The sequence below is a fragment of the Cebidichthys violaceus genome, unplaced genomic scaffold (genome assembly GCF_023349555.1).
Source record: "Cebidichthys violaceus isolate CVI_PGR_0920_01 unplaced genomic scaffold, fCebVio1.0.p SCAF_25, whole genome shotgun sequence".
In the NCBI taxonomy this organism is placed as follows: Eukaryota; Metazoa; Chordata; class Actinopteri; order Perciformes; family Stichaeidae; genus Cebidichthys; species Cebidichthys violaceus.
This window is the reverse complement of record NW_027176428.1, coordinates 2,772,410-2,790,967: the sequence shown is the minus strand read 5'-3', so window position 1 is coordinate 2,790,967 and position 18,558 is coordinate 2,772,410. Positions and strand designations below refer to the sequence as shown.

Sequence of the window (18,558 nt, the reverse complement as noted above, 5' to 3'; positions counted from 1 at the left end):
TTTAAATTCACCGTTGTGAAACTGTAGATCAGTGGGCTATAGTCTGACACATAAATAGTCTTCATTTACCTTCTTGGGCATTTCATTTGGGTATTCACGCTAACATAATTTTTTTGGGCAATGTGGGGCATCTGATAATTTGTGGATTTTGCCCTGAGCCAGACCTCTCAGGCAAAGCCTATCTATCTATCTATCTATCTATCTATCTATCTATCTATCTATCTATCTATCTATCTATCTATCTATCTATCTATCTACCTACGTCCTTACCTACCTACCTACCTACATATCTACCTACCCATCCATCTGTCTATTTATATATTTGTATATGTGTTATAGATATAGATATACGTATGTATATATTTATTAATTTCTCAAAATAATGTTACTTGAATGTAATGATAGCACATAAGAAAAGCACAAACTGGGGTAGGGCTGCAACTAACAACTACTTTCCTCATCGATGAATCTGTTGATTATTTACTCTAATTTATAGATTAGTTGTTTTGTCTATGAAATGCCAGAGCATGGTGAAAATGTATATTAGGTTTCCCAAAGCTCAAGATGACATCCTCAAATGTCTTGCTTTGACATAATCGATTCTCAAAATAGTTGCCAATTCATTCAATTGTTGACCACTAATGAATATGTACTGTTTCAGCTCTAAACTGGGGTTAACCTCTCCAATTTGATTGGTGGAGCAAAGGAATGATATAATTGCCTTGAAGCCTGAAAGACCGTATTTAGGGATACAAAATCCCAGGTGACGTCGTGCATGGCTAGTGGTTGACAGCCGCAGCGTAGTATCTGAGTTTACTATATATGGGCAAAGCCAGGCAGAAGAGAGCTGCGCCCGCTTCCGTGTTTGTGTGATCGGGGAGTGCACAGCCGGGGGAAGCTTCACTTGTGTCATTCATTTGTGAAGAGTAACGCAAAGCAAGTGACCAGCAAGACAAAATGTCGTATGAACTGAGTAAGTCTGTTTATTTTTAATGGCAACGGCAGAGAGAAAAGCGCGATGAAACCCTTTTAATTTTGGGCGACATTCTTCAGCAGACCGAGCTAGTCAGCCAGGTAGCCCCCGCAGCTAGCTAGCCTCGCCCAATAGCTGCACGGTGTTGACACCTTCATTTAGCATACGAAAAAAATCCCCGATTCTTTTCACATTTAGTATTCATCCGTGTCTGACAAGTGTTGTGGAAGATGCCTCCGGGTCCGAAATGCAGCTCACTTACGGACTGTTAATTTAAGTTAGCCGGTTAGCCAGTTGAGCTAACGTCAGTCAGGAAATAGTTGCGCTCACATCGCATTGTTGTGACATGTCCAGACAGACGGAGGCTGTGCTGACAGGCAGGGACTCATACTGGGGGAAGTAAGAGCACAGACACGGTTAGTGGCTGCTGAATAAGCGTAAAGTAAAGAGGTTATTTATTGTTGAGCTAACACGATAAGAAAAATGATTTTAGAGCCAATGCGGAAGCCCCCATAAATGCACCAACCTCCTTACAGCTTTCTTATTTAATGACAGATTTAATGTACTTCAATTACTGTCTTTATGGTTAACATAAGCGGATGCTTTTTGTTGGTGAATTTACATGAATGTATGTATATACAACGTCACAAATAATTGATGATATGGTATGCTTTTTTTTTTAGGTTGTAAGTAACAGAAAATAACGTTACATAACCACAAATTAAAACAAATCGACCATCCAGTTATTAGTATAATCGTGGAAACCTCTTGCATTCATATGGTAATACTGCAAAAAAAGATCAGGAAGTGCATTTATATCTTCTTTAATTTTTAATTTAAGACAACAATGGTGTATGCGCTTAAATGGTACCCCTTTGTCTTTCTGCCATCTTTTTTTATCCTTCGGTTGAAAAATTAACTTATAATCAACACAGATCCGTGAGGTCAGCCGCCATGTTCAACACATCAAGTACTTAGAATGATTGATGAAGAACTAAGTGATGCTGATTAACTCTGCATACTCCTGTCCTTAGTCAAGGCAGTGCAAGATATCAGGCTCTATCAACTCAAGTAGCCCTAGATGTACAATGTAACATCATCCATATGCCTAAAATACCTCATGGAATATTTCAGTTGAATCATTTTTTAAATAGTTTTCTCGTTTTAAGTTGTATTAACCTTAATGCTTTACGTTATTTGTCATGTCTTCTTTTCTTTATTTTTTAGAACATGTATTCGCCAGTCTCCCACAGATGGAGAGGGGAGTGGCAAAAGTAATTGGCGGCGATCCCAAAGGCAACAACTTCCTGTATACAAATGGGAAGTGTGTCATCATCCGGAACATTGAAGTAATGTTTATCTTCATAAAAGACATATTTAACAAGTGTTGCATGCCTGCTTATGTATTTGTACCAATCTGGCTCTTGTTTTTGGCTGTTAGTCATGATGGCATAAATACAGTAAATTGCTTTGATTGTACTAAATTGAAAGTTTACACCAACTTCAAAAGCATTATCATAAGCAACAGGACCAGTGGCAAAAACCCTGAAAATAAGGTCCAGGTTAAAAAAAACATACTAAACAAATTTAGACGGGAACTGCCTATTTGTCACCATCAGACCTGCTGATGTCTCCCATTTCCTGTCTTTACAGAATCCGGCTATCGCAGACATTTACACCGAACATGCCCATACAGTGACTGTCGCCAAGTATGCCCCCAGTGGATACTACATTGCATCCGGAGGTAAACAACCCACCTATGAAAACATGTCAACAAATGTGTCTATGTGTGTGTATGTAGTAACCAGAGTAATGTACATACTTTAATAAAATTGTTTTTATATCCTTTTTAGATGCATCAGGAAAGATCCGTATCTGGGACACCACCCAGAAAGAGCACATCCTCAAGTACGAGTACACCCCTCTTTCAGGCAAAGTCAAGGACATTGCATGGACCGAGGACAGCAAGAGGATGGCTGTTGTTGGGGACGGGCGAGAGAAGTGAGTCTGGGGGGGTTTTCATGTTCAAGAAATGAAAGGAGTTAGCATCATTAAACTCAGACCAGGTCTCCCGAGAGGCTACTCCAGCACTAATACATGGCAACTGCACACAAGTCCATTGTTTGCTTCAGATATTTCATTATGTTGAACATGCCAAGGTGGCGTTCTGCTGGAATTATCATACTATTAATATTGATTGTCTTGCTTGATGTCATTGTTTTGTGTACATTATGAAGCAGTGTGTGAATGCTATTAACTGTACATTGCTATTAAGCAGTGAAGACACCTTTTTAAATCAGGGGTCATTTTCACCCCGGGTCACATCAGCATCATGGTCGCCCTCAAAGGGCCGGTTGTAACTGTAAGACTGTATAAATGTAACTACTCCCTAACATATGCAGTTATATAAAAGTAAAAATATATTTAAGCACATTTCTGTTATATTAACATAAATCCTTTTTAATATAGGGTTAAGAAACCCACATCACTCTATCAAAGATCAAACTTTTAAAGAAAATAACAAAGACAAATATCATCAAACACACGTTATTACATTAACTCTGTTCAAAGCTATTTTTGTCACTTCTCTGCATCACTAATGTTCCTCCCCGTCGTCGTCCCGTACATGCAGCTACATCCAAGAGCTCCTCACTGACGGTCAAGTAAACATTGATCGATGCTCTGTGTCCGTGTTGTCTGTTTTCATCAACAGCTAATGAAAAAGACAAGTACCTGCTCGTCTCTCAGCTAGCTGTGTTGTTAGATTTTCTGCTAGTTCCTCAACTCGGTCTGCGATGGTGTTTCTTGACAAACTGACATTTTTAAAAGTCTGTATCTGGTCAGAGCTCACCTGCTCACATACCTTTAAGCATGCAGTGGGCTGTAGCTTTTGTAAATATGTTCTGCTGCAATTGCAGTCTGCCTTTTTAATTCTTGGACAATTTTGATGTTTTTCTTGCAAGCTAACTTTAGCATACTTGGCTCCGTGTTTGGTGTCAAAATGCCGACGTAAATTGTATTCCTTCATCACAGACTCTGCCTCATAACACAGAAGACGGACCGTTTTTTCTCCTTGAAGCACAAACATGTATTCGCTTTCACATCTTTCATAAAATGTTCTTCGCTCTTTATCAATTTTTCTCTTCTTGGACATTTTGGGTTTATTTGTCTATTTTTCAGCTCAATCACTTGTTGGAAAATCGCTTTACCAGCTGTTGCCTCTCCTGTCCACCTGTTGTGATAGTTATAATGTCGGCACACAGACAACGTGAGTGAATAATAGTGGTGTAACGGATCCCCCCCCTCACAGTTCGGCACACATGGATTAATGACACAGTTTTACCTTCACCATCACAGTGAAATAAAATGTAACTGGCAAAGTTAAATGCCGATATGGAAAAACTGCTGTCCAGCGGCAGGATGTCGTCATTTCGCGTGTCACAAAATCAACATGCACTGTGGGAGATGTAGTTTATGGTCACTGTACACTGTAAAGCAGCATAGACTTTCATTTTAAAACAAAATGAAAAGTTAGACTTGATAATAAAAATATCCCCATGGCACTTTTGGTGCATCCATCTGTAACCATGACACTGACCAGATGTTTCCAGTTGCTGTTCAATGAAGGTTGCCACATCAGTTTTATTCTTTCTACGTCAGAGCTGCTTCTTGCTTAAAATCCTTTCAAGGGTGCGTTTGCCGAGTACAATCCCACGTGAAGTATTTCATCTGTTGTAAAGCCACGTTTAAAGTATTCTTCAATGTACTCAAAATCCATTTCTATGTCAAATGTAGGGTAACCTATGAAGAGCTGCTTCTATGACTGTTGTGTTAAAGTATCTTTCTTTCTATCTCATAATTTCGACTATGGGGATATTTGTATTATCAAGTCTAACTTTTATTTATTTTTTTGCTGGCGAATTTGCGGGCCTTGAGTTTGACACCCCTGCCTTAAACCCTCCCAAGACATCACCTGCCTTACCAAACATGTTGGGCAACTGGCCATCAATACAATTATTTAAAAAAATAAAGTAAATCAAACAGTGTTTTAGTCTGACTGCCAGCATGAAGCAATATTCTGCGTAAGCTCTTTTTTTTTCTTTCATCCTGGAAAATTTGTAGATTTTTATTTTTTTTATTTTTTATTTTCTTCCTCCCTCAAATTCCTGGAACAATTTCATGCATGTTCTTTTCTTGCTGTAGGTTTGGAGTCGTGTTCCTGTGGGACACTGGCTCCTCAGTTGGTGACCTATCCGGCCACTCCAAATTGATCAACAGCGTAGACATAAAGCAGACGCGCCCTTACCGCATTGCCACTGCCAGTGATGACACCTGTGGGTCTTTCTACCAGGGACCTCCCTTCAAGTTCCAGTTCACATTAAGGGACCACAGCCAGTTTGTCAACTGTGTTCGTTACTCTCCGGATGGAAATCGGTTTGTTACAGCTAGTGCTGACGGCCAGGTGAGTACTGGATTACCAGGTGTGGTCATGTGACCATATAAACATTTTTGAAGTAAGATTACCCTTGCCAAAATATTCGAAGAAACTATCAGGATGATAGTTACTGAAATAATACTAATATTATCTAAGGACGACTCAACCTAAGTGGCTGGTTAGTATAGAAAAAGAAATGTTCTACGTCTGTCTAATGAGTATTATTCCACAGATGTTCCTCTACGATGGAAAGGATGGTACGCTTATTTCCGCACTGGGTGGAGACAAGGCCCACAAAGGAGGAATCTATGCTGTAAGTACCATTTTCTTTTTAAAAAAAAAAAAAAAGATTTATGCTGCATTCAGTATTGGTTAGCTGGATGGGTTTTAGTTTTTCGGGTAGCTTAAATAATATCATAACCTTCTCTTTCAATCCTCCAGGTCAGCTGGAGCCCTGACAGCTCCCAACTGATCTCTGCCTCAGGGGACAAGACCGTGAAACTCTGGGATGTTGGTGCAGGCACGGCCGTCACCACCTTCAACCTGGGGGCCGATGTGACAGACCAGCAGCTGGGCTGCCTGTGGCAGAAAGACCACCTCCTCACCATCTCCCTGTCAGGATTCATCAACTACCTGGACAAGAACAATCCTGACCGGCCCATACGCACGATCAAGGTCAGGCTCTCTTACTGGATATTATCAGTAGAGTTTCTTTATACCGATGAAAGCTTGTTATAACGTTAATATTACCTTTAAGTAGGGAAAACTGTTGAAAAATAGCTGCTTTTAAACTTTTGAGTTGCTGAAAGCTTGTATTTACTTTAAACTCCAGTGATGAAAATGTCAGCGTGTATTTAACTTAGCCATCCACAAGACTAGATTTGATGCATTATGAGTGGAAGAAGGCGGTACGACAGTCACTGTATCAGGTTATTCCAGAGGCATCCAAAATACTCTGTGGAATTAATGTGCTGCCAGATCTCATGAGTGAAATGTCCATCATAGGGCGGGGAAAGGGCTCGGGGCTTGATATTGTACATTAACTATTCTTATGTGCTCTTATCTGAAAACATGCACTTGCTCATCCAACAGGGTCACACCAAATCCATCCAGTGTCTGACTGTTCACAAAAAGGACGGGCGACCATACATCTACTCGGGGAGTCACGATGGACACATCAATATCCTTTCACTGATAAACGAGGTCACCTATAAGACAAAAGAGTGTCCTTTTTATACTGTGCGTAGATCACTTTTGACATAATGTTACATGTCAAATAAAATATAGTATGTAGCTAACAACTACAGATATTTGCCTGTTCAAGAGGTTTATTTATTTTTTTTGTCGCTCACTAACATTCTCTTAAAAGTTAAAACAAATTCTAGACATATTTTTTAACAGAATGGCATTGCTGATAGACTGTTCAGTTTTAGAAGCACATCCTGGATGGAGGGCAAGCTGACTTTTCTGCATTGTTAAATAAATATACATGACAACTGATAATTTTGTTTCCCTTAACAAAAGCCTCACATTACTGGGATGCAGAAACTGGGGAGAACGACTGCTTCTTGGGGAAGGGCCACACCAACCAGGTGAGCAAGATGGTGACCGACCAAGCCAACGAGCTGGTGACGTGCAGCATGGATGATACACTGCGCTACACCAACCTCAGCAAGACGGAGTACAGGTAGGGGTCATTAGGTGTTGCTGTGCAGATAACAGCTATGATATGATCTCAGTGGGGATTGGGACGGTGTTAATGGAAGTCAGTCTGGGCAGGCCAGTCGTCTGGAAGAAAATTAACTTTTGCATAAGTTTGTTACTGTTGGTATTGGGTGGATGTGCCAGTATCTGGTGATCTGTTACATAAATAATTAGTAATGGTGTTACTTGACAACTTGCAAGTCTGTCATTCACAACACCAAGAACAATGTTGTGATGTGCATCAAGTAAATATTTTAGTATATGTGGAAAAAATTATGTGAGTCCATTATATTTCACCCCAAAATCAAAAATACACATATTTTTCCTTCTACCTGAAGTGCTCTTTATCAATCAGGATTGTTTTGGTGTGAGTTGGAGGTATCGGCCGTAGAGAAGCCTGCCTTCTCTCCATTATACTGAGACTTTATGGCACTCGGCTTGCGGTGCTCTAGGTGCCAAAAAATATGTTTTGAAAAACAACAGCAATTTCTCTTACCAGATTTCATGACCTGGTTACCTCAAGATAATCAACAGACCTTGTTGTGAGCAGTATAACGCAGGAACCATAGCACCACTGAGGTAGCCAACGTTACTGCTCAGTCAAGGAGGACGATGCTAATGTTTACATCTTGACTAAAATACTAAAATAAATAAATGATATAACTAAAATACAAAAAATATTATATATACAGACAGGGTATTTTTTATTGCACAGTGTGTTTCTATTGCACAGATTTTTAGTGTTTTTGGTGTTGTGTGGTCTACTGGGAGCACAGCTGGTTGTGCAGCCTGACAGCAGCAGGAAGGAAGGACCTGCGGTACCTCTCCTTCACACACCGGGGGTGAATCAGCCGGTGGCTGAAGGAGCTGCACAGAGCTGCCAGGGCGTCCCGCATGGGGTGGGAGGTGTTGTTCATCAGGGATGATAGTTTAGCCATCATCCTCCTGTCTCCAACCACCTCCACCGTATCCAGTTGACAAGTTTGTTCAGTCTGTTCCCGTCGGCTGTCAAGATGCTGCTGCCCCAGCACCCTCAATGTCAATGTCCATTCCCTGGATGTTCACTGATACCGGTGGAGAGCGTTTACCCCGGCGGAAGTCCACCACCAGGTCTTTGGTTTTACCAGAGTTGATCTGGAGGCGGTTCCACTGACACCATCCTATGAAGTCCTGATTCATTTCTCTGTATTCCCTGTCATCACCGGTGGAATTGAGGCCGACGATTGCAGCATCATCAGAGAACTTTGGCAGTTGGCAGAGTCGTATTTAAAGTCCGAGGTGTAGATGGTGAAGAAGAAGGGGGCTAGAACGGTTCCTTGTGGGGCCCCTGTGCTGCAGGACACCAGGTCAGACTCACACTCCTGTATCCGCACATACTGTGGACGGTTGGCGAGGTAGTCCAGGATCCATGCAGTGAGGTGGTGGTCCACCCCGGTCTGCTCCAGCTTATCCCTCAGAAGCAGAGGCTGGATGGTGTTGAAGGCACTGGAGAAATCAAAAAACATGATTCTCACAGTGCTTCCAGCCTTTTCCAGGCGAGAAAGGCATCTGTGTAGCAGGTAGATGACAGCATCATCCACCCCGATGCCAGATTGGTAAGTGAACTGTAGTGGCTCCAAAGATGAGCTCACTAGGGGGAGGAGATGGACAAGGACCAGTCATGGTTTCTGGGCAGAGACATTGCTGTTGAGTTTTTTTTAAATACATTTTTTGGTGCCTTGAGCACCACATGGCGAGTGCCATATAGTCCCATTTACATTTGAGGTTTGACATTTCTACGGTGGATATCACCAAAACTATGCAGTGCACACCAAAAACGGTACGATAAATGGTACTACAGGTAAGGGGGGAAAAATGTATATCTTCTGACTTTTAGGTTAACTCTCAGTTTAAGTCTTAGATGTCGTTGTAATATCTGTCTTTTGTTTTCTTGTACCTAAAACTCACTATTTGCTTTCAGAATTGCATAATTTGTCCACCTTTTTATGTTTGAATGTTTAGTGATCTTATAAATAATCCCAGCTCGTGGTTTTCAGTGCCTCTGATGTGGTGACGATGGATTTCCAGCCTAAAAGTGTGTCCGTAGCACCAGGAGGGCTGTCACTGGCTGTGTGCATTGGGCAGGTAATGCCTTTACTTGGTCATCATTGCCTAAATTTGTTATAAGCTTAATGTTTCCCCTGTGGACACATTTTTTCTCTTCCAGGGTTTTACATGACCCCATCTGATATTTTAACCCTCTAGAACGTTTGTGTGTCCGCAAACTTTGTCTTATTTCGATGACGTCATTCATCATCTCTCACTTTTTCCAGGTTGTCTTGCTGAAGGATAAGAAGAAAGTGTTCACATTGGACAATCTCGACTATGAAGCAGCGGTTGGAGCTATCCATCCTGGGGGCACCATTGCTGCGGTGGGGGGTGCAGTAAGTGGAACTCCTAGAACACGGATCATCTTGAGCTCTGGCTCGGAAAATATTTAGGGGGATAATAGCATATCTTGGTCTTTTAGTAATGCTCTATTTTAAGGAACCATCACAGGAAACTGCACACTCTTTGTCACACCCTGGAGATTGATTTCCTTTGTTCTCCTTAGGATGGGGTGATCCGTCTGTACTCCATTCAGGGCCACACGCTGAAGGACGAGGGTCAAACTGTCAAGACTGGAGGGGCGGTCACAGACATGGCCTACTCTAACGATGGAGCCTATCTGGCTGTCATTGATGATAAGAAAGTTGCCACAGCATTTACTGTGGCTGACAGCTACTCGGTAAACCTCTATCTGCCCTACATTATCCATTTTTTGTTGATTACTCAATATCCAGTCCCTATAGCAGTTTTGTAAAAGTTATCGTCGTCTCCTCTTATATGTATTTATTTATTTTTGTTTTTCACCAGGTCAAAAATGAGTTTTATGGACACCACGCCAAGCCAGTGACTTTGGCTTGGTCACCTGACAATGAGCACTTTGCGACTGGTGGGATGGACATGAATGTGTACATTTGGACAGTTGCTGATCCAGACAAGAGGATTAAGCTCTCAGGTAGGCCATACAAAGTGCACACGTGCAATCACTCATGCCTGGCTTGAACACAGGTATACACCGATGTGCGTGGAAGTCACTCTGTTTGAGCTATACAAATCCACTCTGCAACAATATCAAAACATGCATAAACAAAGGCAGCAGGACATTTTTAGCTGAGCTGAATTATGCATTTAGAGCATGTAGCTGCACTTAAAGTTAAAATAAATGGATTTTGGTCCTGGTTGATTTAGAGACACCTGTGGTTTCTGGTGGGAACAACAAGTGTAGTTTGATGCTGCTGCAAAGACTTGTTGAGCAGCTACTTTTGTCAGAAATAAAATGGAAAATCAACCTGTGTATTTGTTTACAGTGCAGCCAAACAACTTGTGTTGCTTTGTATATGAGTCATCCAAAATTGACATGTGCAAGTAGTTTTCCACATAATGGCAAGACGCAGTAAAGTTGGTTACCTTACTGTGGTGTTGGGGGCGTGTGGTCTGTCGCCTGCTCACTGTGGCTGCTCCTTGTTTCATTACTCTATTAAAAAGTGGACCGCTGTTAACAAATGTGGAAGATGACTGCGGTACTTGTGACTGTTTCACGATAAACAATAAGAAATACATTTAATGGCTAATGCATAAAAATGCCAACCATAAATATTACATTACAGTCATTTAGCAGACGCTTTTATCTAAAGCGACTTACAATAAGTGCATTCAACATTGGTAATCAAAAGAACTACTAGTCACCAGAAGTCATAAGTACATTTCCTTTTCCAAACAAACATCTAAGAGCATGAAGCAGAGCATAACTCAGAGCCAAAGTACAGTGCAGAAACAAGAAAAACAGTTAATGCTGTAAGTAATACGAATACAATAAGTGCAACACGCTAATATGAATACAATAAGTGCTAAGTGGAAGGCTCAGGGTAGCACTTCCTGAAGATATAAATAGTATCAGAAACGGTTTGTATTATCAAAAATGACAACTTTAGGTGATACCTCAGTATGTATTTATTGTTGTCAAATTGAACTTGTTCAAAACTTGGCTACAAATGTTTGTATTGTAATTGAACACATTCCATGCCTGAGGACATCTTTGTAACCATGTTGTTTTGTTCTTTGATGTCTGCAGACACTCACCGGTTGCACCACGTCAGTGGCCTGGCCTGGGTAGATGAGCACACTCTAGTCACCACCTCCCATGATGCCACCATTAAGCAGTGGACTATTGCGTACTGAGCTGCAAGCAGACAAACATCCACATCTCCAGGGACAAGGACTACTGTAGAATCAATTTTTTTCTTTTCACTATACAGTGTTCTATGCTGTCTGTAAACATCTGGATTGTAAATGGTTATGGCTGGGGAAAGCGCCTTCTAAAAATTATTCAAGATGTGTCTCTTTGATGTGAATAACCTCAACTTAACAGAGACGATTTGTTGAAATATACAACGTAACCATGAGTGCTTTTACATCTCTGAGCTGTGTGGACCCACAATATTTGTAAGCTCAACATTCCATAGGTAATAGCTTTCACTCCGTTCTAAACTGAAATCCTTGTCTCAATCCTTGGGCTCAATGCATCTTAACTTAATGGATGAACTAAAAGTTGGCTTCTTTTTACTTTTTTTTTTTTTTTTTTTTCAAATCAACAAAATCATGTTTGAAAGGTGAAGTAACTGAGCAGCAGTTGCCTGACACTTTTCATTTTCAAGGTGTAAGGGGATTGGTGTTTTTTGCTTTGTCTAAGGTTTTATACTTTGTATGTATCACAACTCTTCCTGTTGAAATGGGGAGCAATAATAGGAACTGAAAGAACAAAGTAGGTATAAAACCAAGATGCTGTCAGTTCAGTTGAAGGTCCAGTGTTGTTGCTGTGCTTTTCTTTGGGCCCACTATGCTCGTCTGCACTTGTTTTTGTTTTTTCTCATGTCTTTATGCATTGGCTTCCAAGGTGGAGGTGATTAATTAATAATAAAACATTTTTATGCATTTTCCCTTTCATCCAGATGTATACTCTTTCTACTTGTCAAACATAATTTTGTGGTATTCAGAGACACCGTCTGTTCAGAGCTGGCATTAACGTGTCTTGGGTGATCCTGGACAGCTCTTAGTACAGGTATGAATGCACCCAAGACCCATGAGATCCAATCACTCAGACCACATTCAGAGGTGGTCTGGCCTGCATAAGGCCACATTCTTTAAAACCTTTTGGACCCTAGACCGATTTTTAGGCCCTCAGATCGAAAATAGCATACCCATACGATAATGAGTGTAGCGTTGCAACTGTAAGGGCTATTTTAATACTTTTGGTATTAAAATAACCCTAACACTTGTGAGATGTGTAAATATCAGTATATATATGTTACTGGTTAAGAGTAGATTAAGATGGCACACAGCACAAATTGAAAATTCAAATTTTTGACTGGAAAAAAAGCAATTTCAGGATATTTCTTTATTAGAAATCATGTAGGTCCAAGCTTTCCAGCTCTCCCAGATCATAGAACTGTATGTTGAGGGTCTCTAAACAAATTTGTACTTTGATATAGCGAAGCTTTATCTAGTACATCTTGATCTAGTACGGAGAGGTCAAACGAGGTCAACCAAAATGTAATTCTTTTATCACTAATAGTGTTCAATCTATCTACATGCATCATTTTGAGAGCCTAGATCCTCTCTGAGACTGTTAATGTTTGTCATCCATGGGATTTTATCGTCTGAATTCCAGTTTTTTTTATCCTCCAGGGCCTTTCAGCCTGTGTGAAGGGCCGATTTGATCCAATGAACGTCACAGCCTGCTCTGTTGAAACAACCTAACGTGACTTTGAATGACAGAATCCGTGAGCCAATCAGAAAATAAAAACTACCCGAGTGTCAAATTTCTCAAATCCAATCTGCTGAGACTTATAACCCTGCCCTTTCCGCTAGCAGGCACACGATGGCAGCGCCAGCTTTGAATCCAGACAGAGACGGATGAGCTCCGCAGATAGATGGTAAACATGAACGGATTACTTCTTTTTTTTAGCTGCAGAACATCTCAAAGTAAGGAGCTGGTTTATGATGTGATCGATTATGCGGATTATGATGATGGCTTTGTTTTGTAAGTAAAACTGCGAGGCTGTGTAGTAGTGGAATGTGACAAAATGGGTGCGACCATCTGGTCGCTAGCGATCTCCTGAGCTAGCGTTGTGTTACTTGGTATTATACGTAGCTTTGTCTGAGTTGTGTTTGGAGTGTGTACAAACAGCTGAGATGACTTTGTAGCGCAGGAGCTGCAGTTTGAGCAGGTATGCGTCATTATATTCGTCACTGATGAGTGCACGTTATGAGTGGATTCATTTTTGGATGCATGCGTTTCCCCCGCTGGTGGGGGCGCTAGGGCCAGATTGGTTTAAGCAGCATGTACGTGTCCAGGGGCTACATTGAAAGACTGCCTATTCAACTGACGTGTGTGTGGTTGTTACTCAAGCGAGGTGATCCACAACAGCATGTGTAGCAGAGGGTTGCTTTATGAAGGTAATACAAATAAAAGCAAAATCTTTATTACTCCTATATTGTGAACAGCATTTCAAAACAGCTGCACTTTTTAGTTTCACAATAAAAGCCCTTGATACACTGGTAGAGCGGCTCCTTCAATCAGAGGATCGGCTGGTTGGTTTCAACGGAATTCCATTGTGACTGGATCACCTGAGGTCTCTGCAGTACACTGAACATACGAGTAGGGGTCCTCTGGGTGCGTGAGAAGGGCAGTCCACAAAGCTTCGAAGATCCCTGACTCACTGACAATGTTGGCCATTATGTTAGAAAATAGTAGTGTCCTGTCATCCAGGTAGCCATATCATCTTTTCAATCTACTGTAAACTGTCCAGATTATTGAAAAGTATTTTGCTTATTTTATTTTATCTTAATCTTTATATGGTCTCAATTGAGTCCAGGCAAAACACCAACTGCAATTGCCGTGAGTCAAAAGTTGACATTGGGCTATAAAAGAACCACACCACGGTCACATGAGTATAAGTTTACAACCAGAAGGCAGATTAGTCAGAATGACAGTTGGTTGTCCCTTTTAACTACTTTTTAGCAAAGGCCCTTTTAAGACATTTAAAAGCTTCAAAATCCACGAGAGGGGCAACTTGTATATTTTATATTGTTGAACAAACTGTTAAAATATCTTAAGCGTGTGTTAAACCACAGACCCTATTTTAGGAATCAAACCAAAAAACAACTGACTTTGAGACAAAGGGAACCGGAAGTGCAAAAATGCTAACTCGCTAACTCCATAACCGTTGAATAAAGTGTTGATTTTGCAAAGCGAATCAACATTCGTTGTTTTAATGTCTTACTGTTCAATATTACATAAATTATAGATGAAACTACAGACGTTTCTTTTACATTCTGCACTTCACACAAGGTGTATTCAAGTATATTATAACCTAGTTGGCAACTGGATCAACAAATGACAATACTGACTGAATTGTTCAAGTATAGATAACGTGCAGTATCATTATTCCTATACACAAAAATAAATACCTCTAAATTACTCAGATTTAAAGCATGAGTGTGATGTGACTCCCCGGAAAAAGAGATTATGTCACCTTCTTCCTGAATAAATGTGAGGGAAAGCAGGGGTTATAATTTATCCTTCAGAGATGGAACAACGTTTTTTCAAAGATTTCCAAATTGGTGTTGGTGTGGTATCTGTCTGTAGTGCAGCAGTTTTTCTGATTGAGTGTGGAGGAGGAGTTGAGGAGTCTCACAGCCTGAGGAGAGAAGCTACAGACTGGCAGCTACTTCTGTATCGCTTGCCTCCCCCATCCGTCCTCTCCTGGTGCAAACTTCAGGTATTTTGACATGGTCTCCCATTGATTTTGTGTATGTGGTTATACATGTGCTGATAATCTAAAGAGGAAAAACAAAACACACGTTTGAGGGAGAAAAAGAAAAGACTACTGTACATTTCAACCCATGTGTAAAAAAATACTGTTTAGTGTACATTATTGCCAACATTATAAGTAGGATGTAGATAAGACTTTGTATGTTAAGAAACACAGTTTGTCAACTCTCTTTTGATTTGTGATGCCACAAAACCACTTTGTTGTTGCTAAGTAACCACACTCCACTCAGGGATGTTAACGTCTTCAAAGGCATTTTAAGCCAAAACTTGGATGTGCAGATAAACTGACAACAGCTGATGTAGGGTGCTTTTATTAGGATCATAATCTACTCACTGCACACCAACAATTAAATGACAGGGTGCCCAAAGAGGAGAACCAAGAAACCTGTCCAACCCATTTGACTGCATGTGTTAATGATAGAATTTGCTTTTCATCAAAATGTATGATTTGAATGGGTTTCAGTGGGACACTTTTGACTACTAGGAGCAAAAGAGACACACAAATGAACTAACAGACAGCCAAAACTTAAGTTATGTTAAAGTTACTGATGAGAATTTACAATGTGGGACTACTTGGTGAAATGTCTTTTCAAAAAGCTTTTTTGAATTCTAACACAAAAAAAAAATCTCAAATGGGCACATATTTCCTTAAGAGTTTTCCTCTCTGCTCCTATTATTACCTAACATTACTTTATTGACTAACATCAAATTTGTTTAGGCCTTTTTAGGCATCTTGACCACATGTTGGTTTTGATGGTACTCTTTCATCTCTCGCTGTGGTTTGTGCGGCTTTCTCTGGTATCTTCGGACCTGATTTAAAGCATTTTCCTTTGTCTCCATTTGTCTCTCTTTCTCTCAGCGGGATGTTGAATTATCTTATCAACTGCCTTTGTCGCTGCAGGGACAAATGTGGCATGCATTTGCCAGTTTCAAAATGCCTTTCTTTTGATGTCTCTTTTTCTCAATAGTTGCTGGAACAACTCTTCAGCACGTTGGTGCGTCACAGGCTGAAGCTGCAGGGCACCTTAGACGGCACAGGATGGCCGAAGTTGACGGGTCAGAAAGGCCGGAACCAGAGGCAGAACCGGCAGAACAGCGTGGAAGCAATTTGGTAAACCTCAAGCATGCTCAGTGAATGTATAAAGGCACACTATTCTTAGAGTCAGTAACCCAAGATGACATTTGTATGACTACAAAACGAAGATAAGAACAAATGAAAAAGTATTTAATAATTCACAAATGCTAAAAGACATTTACAAACTGAATTACACTGTCGACAGTAAGGAATCGCGAAACCGAGTTCAAACACTCCCCCCCCCCAACTGGCCGACAAATGCCAGTTTACAGTAAAAGAAGATCGCCAAGAACTTAATAGTTTCACTCCGAATAATGCTTTTATACCCGAAAGTCAGTGGTTTACTTTCAAAATCTAGTATCAGCTTCAGTGACTGGCTAAAATTCAATTGTCTCCTCCTGGCCTCAGACAATGCTCTCTATTGGTCTAAGTGATGCTCCTGGTAATGTCCGTTGGTCTGCCTCCTCGTAAAAGCTCCGTCCATCCGACCCCCCTCTTGACCACCGTCCTGTCTCCCGCGGCGCCGATTCCACTCCGACTCATCTCATCTCCATATATGGTCATGAAAAACTCTGAAACTCTCGCCTTTCCTCTCCTTGCCCTCTCTACTCTAAACAGTCAATTACTATACTTCTAGTCTAATACATTCAATTGATTAAGATTGTGTGGTTTAGCACTTTTTTAAGTAATATATGCTACACTTATACTATCCTTTACAAGTGAATATACTGTAAACCTATTATACATTCCCTAAGTGAATATTATGTGACATGTGATATTTTATACTTTCTTTAGGTGTGCTTTTAATCATACTGATATAATTCTAAACTTATATTCCTCACAGAATCAATCAGAATCCTGCTCTACTAGTCTCATGTCAATGTGTCCTTGAGCAAGACACTTAACCCCCAAAATTGCTCCCGTAGCTGCGTCTACGGTGTGTAGATAGAGACTGAATTGTAAGTCGCTTTGGATAAAAGCGTCTGCTAAATGACCGTAATGTAATGTAATGATTAATATAAAAGCATAGGCCTTTTCAAGGCTTGATCTACGGCTTATGATTATTTTTTTAGCATGTGTATTTAAGTCTATGGGAGACAGAGGAGGTCAAGAGAAGATCAAGATCAGAGCACTCTTCCTATTACTTAACATATGTAAGCGCAGCATAACATATCAATTAAGGTAAATTATATTTTGCATACACATCAGTTTCTGTTTGCTTTATTGACATACAGTAGTACAAGTACTTACAAGGTATGTAGTTATTGTGAAGCCTCACGTTTATTTCATCAGCTTGTTCCTGACCTGTGCTACTTTTGAAGTAGTCGAAGCAGTCACATCAGTATGGCACACTTTCTTTTTTTACATTAATATATAGATCTGCTCCCATTACGATGTCATGGAAGCTTCTTGTTGGCAGGACACAGTCCATATAGTTCCATATTTATGACTTTTTATATGAAACATTAAATGCAGGTTGGTTGTTGATCAGAAGGTGTTCTCTCTGGTCAGTGCTAATGTTTTATACTGTCTCCAGGCAGGTATTGCAATCTAAAATTGGTCAGAAGATATAAAACATATAATTAATACTAATGGAAATTGTTGTGTCCCCACCTCATGTTGTCAGTGGAATTGTGGTTTTCTTAAGGCAGCCATGGTTGGCTTGTAACCCAGGGGTGTGCGGTCAGGGGAGGCTCTGCCTCACCTGTCATCATGAAAAGTAAAAACCAAATAATGCTAAAATAAAATAAATATTAATATTTCTCTACTGATCTGTGCTATAAATGTAATTCCTGTATGATTCCAATCATTTCAAGCATTTCTATAATCAAAATCGCTGAATAAGCGCATGTCCTGTCCAAACAGAGGAGACAGCAAGGTGAGGCAGCGACGAGCTGAGCCTCACCTCAGATTATGAATCCCTCACTAACTGGGTTGAGCGCGTGTCTTTTGCTTCTCATTGTTTGTCACCACTGTAATATTTGTAGACACTTTTATTATATGTCCTTTCTTTACATATAATAGGTAATGTATTTCACTTCTGTGTAGAACATATTTAGTGTTGCTGATCTGACATTAAACCGCAGTGAAAAAGCACAGAGGGAGGCAAACACTACTCTGCCTCAAAGAAGAGGGCGAGCGAGAGTCCACAGGTCGGGTTTATGCTTGTTCTGTCGTTGCGCTTCTTCTACACTTCTCTTCTTCTTCTTATATTTTGCTTTGACCACAAACATGTAAGATTATATATCCAAGCTTAAAAATGTCTCCAAAAACAAGGAAATATGAACAAATCAACAGCAATTCAACGTCGGACAGGTAAAGTAACCTTTTATGTGTTTATGTCTTTATACATCCTGGTTGTTACGCAGATTATCGCGGTATCTCGCGATTTTCACGGGTGGCGCTCGCGAGCGCTCCGCTTCTGAAACGCTCCCGGTGGAATCAAATATGTA

At 40.5% G+C, this 18,558-nt stretch overlaps 2 protein-coding genes across 4 annotated transcripts in view; both read left to right on the top strand.

Moving 5' to 3' along the window:
• The first annotated feature begins 858 nt into the window (after nt 1–858).
• On the top strand, nt 859–12,140 carry wdr1 (WD repeat domain 1). Its single transcript, XM_068720198.1, has 14 exons — nt 859–973; nt 2,201–2,322; nt 2,627–2,717; nt 2,827–2,974; nt 5,177–5,435; nt 5,641–5,721; nt 5,850–6,083; nt 6,501–6,590; nt 6,941–7,095; nt 9,149–9,236; nt 9,425–9,535; nt 9,706–9,879; nt 10,008–10,152; nt 11,269–12,140. The coding sequence occupies exons 1-14, from the start codon at nt 958–960 to the stop codon at nt 11,373–11,375; spliced, it is 1,821 nt and encodes a 606-aa protein (XP_068576299.1). The 5' UTR covers nt 859–957; the 3' UTR covers nt 11,376–12,140.
• A 961-nt stretch (nt 12,141–13,101) lies between these two features.
• The window catches only part of slc2a9l2 (solute carrier family 2 member 9, like 2), a 97,533-nt gene continuing 92,076 nt past the window's right edge, over nt 13,102–18,558 (top strand). The window contains exons 1-3 of one of the 3 annotated variants that reach the window (XM_068720603.1): nt 13,102–13,129; nt 14,845–14,977; nt 15,999–16,141. In XM_068720603.1, the coding sequence (XP_068576704.1) occupies nt 16,070–16,141 (72 nt within the window). In that variant the 5' untranslated portion in view covers nt 13,102–13,129; nt 14,845–14,977; nt 15,999–16,069. Of the gene's footprint in view, nt 13,130–14,844; nt 14,978–15,998; nt 16,142–18,558 lie in introns of those variants that run through there. The other 2 variants (XM_068720602.1, XM_068720608.1) reach the window with 2 other exon arrangements.